Source organism: Magallana gigas, chromosome 10, assembly GCF_963853765.1.
Source record: "Magallana gigas chromosome 10, xbMagGiga1.1, whole genome shotgun sequence".
Classification (NCBI taxonomy): Eukaryota; Metazoa; Mollusca; class Bivalvia; order Ostreida; family Ostreidae; genus Magallana; species Magallana gigas.
The window spans coordinates 3,532,849-3,542,495 of NC_088862.1; the positions used below are offsets into that span (position 1 = coordinate 3,532,849).

General features: G+C 34.2%; 1 protein-coding gene across 3 annotated transcripts; it reads right to left on the minus strand.

Moving 5' to 3' along the window:
• Nucleotides 1–1,979: 1,979 nt before the first annotated feature.
• LOC105342835 (cAMP-responsive element modulator) lies at nt 1,980–9,558 on the minus strand. 3 transcript variants are annotated; one of them, XM_011449890.4, is made up of 7 exons: nt 9,417–9,558; nt 7,934–8,109; nt 6,673–6,755; nt 5,928–6,064; nt 5,521–5,685; nt 4,598–4,751; nt 1,980–4,086 (listed from the first exon to the last, which is right to left on the minus strand). In XM_011449890.4, the coding sequence occupies exons 2-7, from the start codon at nt 8,105–8,107 to the stop codon at nt 3,942–3,944; spliced, it is 858 nt and encodes a 285-aa protein (XP_011448192.1). In that variant the 5' UTR covers nt 8,108–8,109; nt 9,417–9,558; the 3' UTR covers nt 1,980–3,941. The 3 variants fall into 3 exon arrangements, with proteins under 3 accessions (XP_011448192.1, XP_065929925.1, XP_011448200.1); XM_066073853.1 differs by having other exon boundaries at nt 5,934–6,064; nt 9,310–9,469; XM_011449898.4 differs by having other exon boundaries at nt 9,310–9,469.
• Between the last annotated feature and the right edge of the window lie 89 nt (nt 9,559–9,647).

Below are 9,647 nucleotides of genomic sequence, written 5' to 3' on the forward strand. Positions count from 1 at the left end.
ACGCATTTTACCATTTCCGATTAGAAAACGATATGGCGTCGAAGTATCCATATTCTACTAAATAGGGATTTTATAGGAACGGTCATTGTCTAATCTTCAGGGAGATTATTGAGAAAAGGTAAAATTGGGCGGCAAGTTCAACTTCAGAACTTAGAATGGGGGGGTTAAAACCCTCTTCTTCGAATCTGAATAAAATACAGATATCTACATAAGCGCATGGCGCAGAGAGATTCTGATCTTTCTGATCTGTGTGCTTAAGAATCTGTATTTTAATCAGATTGTCAAGGAAATCCACCCATCACACAAACTTAGTAACATACCGGATATAGGCCGTGTACCCCCATGCTAACAAAATTTTTCCTCAGGACCACCCATGGGAAAATTTCTGGACCCGCACAAAACGTTCCAGGTCACTTATTTTCCAGTTGATCTATACCATGTACATATATAAAAGCAACTCTTACTACCAGATCAAGAACTGTAACTCTTATTTACTACATGTTAATGTCTGAACGACGAAGTGGAAATTAAGGAGGCTGGGTGGTCAACAAACCCACCATCAGATCTACACTATAGATTGTAATGTTATGTTTTGGGTCATATAATATTATTTGGTAATAATCTAATTCTGGTTAAAAAACTTCTATGACGTCACCCATTGTATTTAGTCAACGTTATTTTCACTATTCAATCATCAGTTGTTGGATATATAAATATCCAACTGATAGGAGTTGGATATTTTTAATATCCAACCGTCAATCAGTTGGATATTCAAATATCCAACAGGGCATTAAACAAAGAAAACTGAAAAAATGTTGAAACGTGTATTTCCAACATAAATCCAAATTTATAAAACAGAATTTTGTCATCCATAAATGTATATCCGATAAGCCACGAATAAATTTTTTGCAGAAATATCTCCTTTTCTTAATTTTGATAGATTCGGTATCACATATAAATCACTTTCATAAACTTTTAGACTTCCTCTTTTAACCTTGAACCATATCACTCCTTCTAATTGGTTTCACAATATGGGAAATATTGTCGCACTATGACTTCATAAGACTTCTATCAATTTTTTTTTAGATAAATCATCGTCTGTTAATTGACGTCAAAATTCTGATTTTTCCTTTCTCCTTGCAAGTTTAAAATATCATTCAAACGGTATCCATGTCTTTCCAGGAACTGTGGATCTCTATATATACATTGTACAAGTGTGTACTTTGCGTTAAAAAATTCATCTTCTAAATCTATGTCTGCTCAGTACAGCGGTATGGTTTTCTATAACATGCGCACCTGTTCACTTGTCCATGATTAAAATGGTGTGTTTGGTAAGGCTATTGTGTATGGTATTGCTAGAATTATACTTTTGTATGACATTACAGTTGGATATATGAATGGGTCAATGCTTCTTAGAGGCTCAAATGGGGGAATTTTTTTAAGTAAGATAAATAACTCGATAATGTTGAACAGTTTAGAGAAAACATCCCCTCCTCGGGCCTTCGGCCCTCGGAGGGAATGTTTTCTCTAAACTATTCAACACCATCTCGTTATTTATCCATTACTTGTAACGTGGCATTTGATTGGATAAAAAAATTAAGTTCAATTTTTATATTAAACCTGGGTTGCAAGTCACAAGACACTTCAAAGTGCGCTAACGTCAATAACGTACTAATCCGCTTGATGTTACGTTTGAATTTTGAACAGATTTATATCATTTTTTTTTTAGTAAAGCGCACTCAATTTGTACGGTAAATTACAGAAAACTAAATTATTAGGAATGGACTCTACCCTAGTTATACTTGTATAACCTGGGCTGGAGCAATTTACGTTTTTATAATCCAGCGTAAACTGTCTAAACCCAGCTTATAGTTGTATAATTTGGGTAGACATTGAGTTTATTTCTTTAAAAAAAAATCCAAATATATTTAGCTTTGAAACATGAACATTCATATCTTACTAAAAACAAAACAAAAGCATTTTAAAATTTTGTTGACGTATTTTATTAAAATATCAAGTGATTCTCTTCATAACATACATAACAATATCAATGGACAAAGTTTCATCCAAGATATCTAAACACACAAAAATATGTATTCAACAGAGTCACATCCGACACTGCATTCTGACTAAAAATTCCCCACTCACATTTGGTTTCCAATGCCTCTTAAAAATGAGAGCTACCTTTTCTTACCGACTTGTATCTAGATATCAAAATGTTTAGGGTTTTGAAACATGTAAAGAAAACATCAAGTGTTCCTTTTTTTATGACACAACAGAATACAAATAAAAACTCTACAAATCTCATGGCTACGAACTCAAACTAAGGTTCATTGTCACCTGTAAAATTCTCTTCCTAAATATATACAAATTAAATCTTCTGCCCAGACATTTCATTGTGAAGTAAAAGACGAGTAAAGAGAAAAATTTTATGCAGTGAATCAAAGCAACCACTAATTGAAACATTATATTAGTAAGCTACTCTGGTCTTCTCTATCACATTGTAGGAGTCAGTAACATCAATACCAGATTTAATGCACTTCACAATACAATTGCCAACTTATTTCCTCATCAAAAGTGAGCTGGGATATTTAGGGATTTGATTGAGGTGGGAAATGCATTTACGGTTGCACTTATTACAATACATTTTATATTCATCTTTATATATATAATAATAAATGAAATTCTAACAATGGTGCAATTACACATTGCATAACAAAAACAACATGAACCTAAGACAACAAAACTTAAGACTGTTATTAGTTGTCACCAACAAAATGTTGTATGCTTGACAGATATTGATCTAAAATTTGCTCTTTAGTCAACCAAGGCAGGTTTGTTCAAGCATCAGTAAGTGCTGAGAGGACAGAAGGTCTGATGGGGGAAGTAAGCAATGAAATCAAATTCATCTTTTTCCCCTTCATTAAAAGCAGACAGAAACAACTAAAACTCCAACTGAATAAACCAAGTGATTTCTAAATAGTTTTCTTTCCTAGAAGCATATGAAAAATGCATCAAATATTTTTTTCCTCAGTAAAAAATCAAAAGGCCTGTCATGCATTCAAAGAATCAAAGTAACATTTAAAAAAAATTCTCCAATATTTAAAGGTAGGGTGTGAAAAGAACAGAATTACATGGGGATGCATTGTCTAAAATTAAATCATATTCCTTCCAAATAAAAATAAACTAGTAAGGCAAACATCACTGAACTATCCAAAATTGGCAGGAGAATAATATCTATAAGCATTAAACAGGAAAAAACATCTGAGCAAATCGCAACAATAACATCATTTAAAGCTGCACATGAATTAAACATGTCTCTTTTTGAGGGGAAAATGAGTACTGAAAATGCTTTACACAACTTTTCTCTCACCCAAGCTACTGGGCAAAGTCTTTAACAATTCTTTTTCTATTATGCGAACTTTTAAAAATAAATCACATTTAAACATCTTAATTTACTCTGAATATCTTTTAACAGACCAACAGATCAGAGCAAGAAAGTACCGTAATCTTGACAGGAAATGAGAGAAAAGTTGTCTAAAGTATCAGCATGCAAAATACGAGATCTTTCAACCCGAATACCTTCTGTTAATGGGCAATATTTAAACCTTGCATTCAGTACATCATACTCAATACAAATTATTTAAAAAAATGAAATATTCTGATAAAAATGAAGGCAGATGTATACATATATGTATTAAATGCATTTTTATCTTGCATTCTAAAAACCCCAGTGAAGAATCTTGAAGAAATATGTACGCATGATGAATGTAATGCTTCTTTTGGCCTCTCTTTCCCTCAGTACAAAAATACAGACTATATCTCTGGCCCGAATTCCCCTGGTGTCGTCGCATCATAACGCCATAACATGGACACGCGACATATCTGCCTTGTTCACATTAGCACTGTCAGACTGAAGAGTGATCTCCCCCTGGCCGCCGCTACCCTTCCTTTTGACAATAGAGTTCTTTCAGGGCCTTCAGTTCCTCGATCAGTGTCTTGTTTTGATTTTCTAACACAGCCACACGGTTTTCCAAACACTTGACGTAGTCCTTCTTCTTTCTCCTACACTCTCTAGCCGCCTCTCTGCAACAGAATAAAGACTTTTAACCAACCATGCAACCAACATTTTAAACTATTTTCAATATAGTACCAGTAGACAGTACCCATAGACCAGTGACCATAACACAGACTTATAGTGTTACTGTTGAAATAACATTATAAATTAAAAACATAAATACACAGTTATGTTAATGAATCTGAGCGAGTTAACTTATAGAAAATGGAAATATAAGTAATAAACGGCAATGTTGAAAACTTCAACAGGTTAAGAACATGGTTTGTACATGATCACATCTTCTGAAAAGCCCTTCAGGCTTCGCAGGATAAGATCACTTGACTAACCAATTTCATATCCTAGTGCTCCTGATTTCTTTATTAAAAAAGTACCACAGAACAGACCCTGTAGCAAATCTATTTGTGTTTTGAATAATTCCCCCCGCCCCCCGACAGACCCTGTGGCAGTGTATTTGTGTTTGGTATAATTTCCGCCGCCCCTGACAGACCCTGTGGCAGTGTATTTGTATAACACACAGACCTGTTCTTCAGTAGTCGTAGCTCTCTCTTTCGTGACGCTTCCTCAGACAGATTCTGCGGACTGGACATGGCACTTCCTGTGGTTGCCATGACTACCCCCTGTGGTAATGCCCCCGACGTTGCTATTTGGTATGCTTGTACTGTTCCTGACATGTCTGAAAGAATAAATAACATTGAAAATACAGCACAGCCTCTTTTCTTCTGCAAATCTTCGCAAATTTTTTTTACTAATATTGGTTTGGTACATTTATGTCTCATAACATATCAAACACATTTCAAGAGAATACTTCAACTTCTGTTTTTTTTTAAAATCTTGTTTGAAAATAAATCTAGATGCATATCTTGGAGACATCCAATTTCTCGCATTATGTTCGGTGTGAGATCGGTTTGTCCAGTGCAAGATTTTTCTGTCTTACACTGTGTATTACTACGCCACTTTGACATATAAACAAATGTTGTCTGCTGTCGGGAAATGCAGAAAGATGAATTGAGATTATCAATTAAGTATTTGTTTTGCTTAATTAATTACAATTTATTATATGTTTATTAAAAAAAATTTTGTATGCTCTCATTTTAATTTGCACTATTAGAAGCATGCAGAGGGATAAACCGAAAGTAGTGTTTTCAATGTCATTTCAGAAAGTTGTTAGACATCATTTCTTAAAATTCCACTGAGGGGACAAATTTCACAGTCTAGGACTCGGCCAAGCCTCATCCTAGACCGTGAATCTTGTCCCCTCGGTGCAATTTCACTATCCCATACTCGTTATGATAATATTAGTCCCTTTGTAAATATACTCATGTAAGACATTTATAGTGAAAATTACAATGTCAAATCTGTAGTAAGGAAATTTTGCCACCATCAATACAAAAACTTGAAGGCTTGATTCAGGTGCTGCATGAAAATGAACATGGACAACGTACCAGGGATGAAGAACTGTCCGTCAGGTCCCTGTGCGTACTGAACGATGGTGGCGCCGGTGGCGGAGGTGGTGGATGGACTGGCGTTGGTCATGGTCAGTGTCTGAAGGCCCTGGGACACTGCCACTCCATCAGAGTTAGAAATCTGTATGGTGCCCGCAGGTAAAACTACAGAGGGATCAATGAAAATGTCAGAAAAACATGTTGGCTTTGAATTCATTATGTACATTCTGCATTTACACAAAGAAAATAGAAAATGGATTAAAAAGCATATAGTTTATATCTGTCAAAAAAATAAAATTCTCCAAGGTGTGCTTCTTGCAATTTTCAGCCTATATAAAATATCAAATCCTGGTGTTTACTAAGGAATTTACTGTAATATTGTAATTGTGAGTAGTTTGTTCACTTACAACTACCTTGCTGGTACTGCACCCCGGACAAGTTAGAGGTCCCCTCGGGGGAGTCTCCATCCTGACTCTGGCTACTGTTGGACTCTTCCTCTATTTTTGACACCGCAACCGGTGAAGATAGCTCATTCAAAATTTTTCTGGAAAACAAAATGAGATGAAAGTCAAGGAATACTCCATAAAAGACACCTGACTTTACATGTTGTAAGATTCTGCCATCTATTGATGATTATACAGTCTAATTCATTCAAGTTTAATGTCAACTTCTAAGTATTTGTTTAACATTTATAATACACATAATGTGAGTATTCAAGTTACATATATAGATAGACTAGCTGTTTAATGGTCTTTTTTGTCAGTTATAAAGACAATCCAGTTAGTATCTGTCATAATATATATTATGTGACCTAAGTATTTTGGTTTTTAAAAGAAAGCAGTTTCTTATGTTGCAAAAGGAAAAAACCCAACTAGAAATGATAAAATTAATCAGAAACATGATAAAGGGCTTTGGATTTATTTTGTTCTTTTTCAAAACAACAATTAATCCTTTATGTACAAGCAGGTGACATTTAAACAGAAATTAACTTTGATGAACAGACTTATCCTATACCCTGAATTCGTAGCGAGATAATTTTTGCACTGTGATATCATAATTGAATATGATACCTTTTTTTATATATTACAGTGTATGCGTAAATTATTACGCTGTTATGAGTCGGGACATGTTGTGTATTCATGAGTACCATACCTGTATGAAGGTCTTCTTGAGAGCATTTCTCGTCGCTTTTTATTTTCAGAATCATCTGACAAATCCTCGTCCACTGGTGCTACCTGGAGGATAAGACAGAACAATCAGTATTGTACAACACTTGTTTATTCTTTTACCAAAACCGCACTCAATATACAAGTTGTAAATTTAACGCAAATCACAAAGATTCCTGTTTAACAAATAAACATTGTAACATGTAATATAAGAGAAACATACACTTGACATTGTTTCATACTTCTGTTCATATATGATTTCATATCAAAGTACACAAACTTGTTTAGCAGTACATGAATTTCTCCTATTCATTTTTTTCTTAACTATCAATGTAACTTTCATTTATAAAAACAAGTATTTTTCAAATATACCTCACTATCAACATGATCAAACAAGCAAAAATACCCTCAATCTCCAATTTATTTACACACAATATGATATCTCTTCTACATTCAGGGAGGTACTAATATCCATCAACAATAAACTTGTACAACACAGAGTTGCAAGGATGATGGTTAATGATTCAAAGCCCAAAATTCCAATATGACAGTCTATTTTATAAAAAACTGACTGAGCATACACAGAGAAGCAATTTAACAACTTTTAAATTATTAATAATTCTGTCTATATTACACTAATAATTCATTCATGAGATATTAATTGTTTGATTGATTGATTTGGCACCAGAAACAGCATTTTGAACAGATTCCCACTAGCTGGCCTTTGAATAAGGGGAGGCAGAAGGAATTTTTTTTCAAAGTTTCAAAAAAGTGATTTTAAAGGAGTAATTCATCTCTTCCCTTCAAACTTGCTTAAAGCCCTGCATGAAACCTGATATGATACATACCCTGACCCCATGAATGGTCAGAATATTTGCTAACTTTTATATCTTTCTCTTTTTTTTAAATTTGAAAGTGCAAGTAAATAAAATGGAGTTACGGGTGGGGTATTGTCAGATTGTTCTCAGTCCGACAGTCACAGGTTTTGTTTAATGAATACCCACAACTCACATGACATGACACGATACGTTAGAGTTGTAACCATGATCAATTTTTAAATCGATGATCAGTTGGAAAGGTTGTCGATATTCGATAATCAATTTGAGATTTTATAATCAATTATAATTGGCTTACATAACAATTACCATTTGATTATTGGCCGATCATCAGTTGGTAAGAGACAACTGATTCTGCCGATTAATCGATTATATGATTTTCAACCGATTTGACAACACTCCAGTACTTACCCTGACCACCTGAATGGTCTGAACGTTTGGTCCCGCCGTCTGAATGACAGATGGTGTGTTGGAATGAATGACAGACTGAACTTGTATGGGCTGACTGAGCGAGGGCATGTGTACAACAGATATTCCCGAGCTTGTCTCTAAATCTCCTGCTTGTGAGGAACTTACTTCAGTCATCTCTGAAAATATAAATACATGATGTAGCATACAAAAAAAGAATCAATTCAAATAATTTGCAAAGGAATAGAGATTTTACTAAGTTCGGTAGGATTTCAAGAAAATAAGTACACTGTGTCATCTAAGGAAAAGTGAGAATCAAATAAGGAAAAGTGAGAATCAAAGCTTCAAGATTCCATCAGGGTTGTCTCTAAGACCCGGGAGGCGGGGAATTCCCCCGCCTAAAGTGACGTAATTACCCGGCTATTATTGCATCTCAAACACAATCTAGTTATAAGCTAGACCTTCAGATCCCCTTCTACTTTCTTATTTCTCCCTTCTACTTCAATTTTTAGAGACAACCCTGTTCCATGGTTATACAATTTTCATTGTAGCGTCAGAGTTGGATTTTTTAATTAACAAGTGTCATTTAAACAGAAGAAACAAAGATATTTTTCATTAATCACAATGATGTCGGACTCAAATTCCCATAGTAGAAGATTTGGCTGTTTCTTTTATCTAACATACTGATGTATATCAACAGTAATTTAGTTAATTAACTTACTTTTCACAATCAGTTTATTAATTTGTTAACGCTGTTATCAATTTTTCTGCAATGTCACCACTTTCATATCAGCAAGAATCACCAAAGAAAGCATTTTATTGTTTAAGAATATCAACAATAATCAGATATTGCATCAAGAACTCTGTCAAGAAACACATTTCATATTACCATTCATAATCTGTTTTGTCTTAAAGAAACGAAAAATGTTTCCAATAACATTCACAAATTAAAAAAGTTTTGTTTTTTTTATAATTTAGTGTATATATATATACATACATAAGTATATGCATATCAGGCTTACAAAAGCCAAAGTATTACATAACTACAAGTGCACTGTCGAGTTATATCTTAAATAAACACTTTCACGGTTAAAATTGGAAAGAAATTATTAAAATGCACTTCTGAGTTTACGTCCGTCAAAATTTGTATGATTTATAAGGCGCGCACTTTTTACAGATTTTCCATGAGCAAACAATGGATGTCATTCACTAACAACGGTGTCATCGGGGTGATAAATCCCAAAACAAGAAATTGATAATAAATATCTCCTTCAAAACATTGAATACGGGTGCGCATCTTTAACTTATAAACAATCTGAAAATTCCCGGGAAAAAGTCAGCTGAAAATTAGATTGGTAGGAAATACCAAATTTACATACATTTTTCTTCATCCATGTTTGAAAAAATCTGCAGATCTCGCCGTAGACTTTTTTCACAATTCACCGATTTTTGCTCAGCTGTTGTATTTCGTCAATCGAGTACTTACCACTTACGTACTTTTCGTCACCAATTTTGCAGCAATCGGACTGGATAAATTTGCAGAATACGTAGTCGCCACGTCAAATTACACGATCAGCGTCACAATCCCAAACAACAAGAACCGCATACTTCATATTCATACACTAGAGTTTCCGCAGACGAATAACGTGATTGGTTAACAAATATAGGATGACGTCATTTTACTAGTTTAACGAACTACTTTTTCTTGCGGTTTTCG

Bases quoted from the DNA above. Each gene is read 5' to 3' on its own strand.
- LOC105342835 (XM_011449890.4), bottom strand. From the start codon at position 8,107: ATGACTGAAGTAAGTTCCTCACAAGCAGGAGATTTAGAGACAAGCTCG. The intron at 5,686-5,927 runs GTAAGTGAACAA...ATCCCTCTGTAG, and splicing joins GCAGTACCAGCAAGGTAGTT to TTTTACCTGCGGGCACCATA. The intron at 4,752-5,520 runs GTACGTTGTCCA...TTATTCTTTCAG, and splicing joins CGGACAGTTCTTCATCCCTG to ACATGTCAGGAACAGTACAA.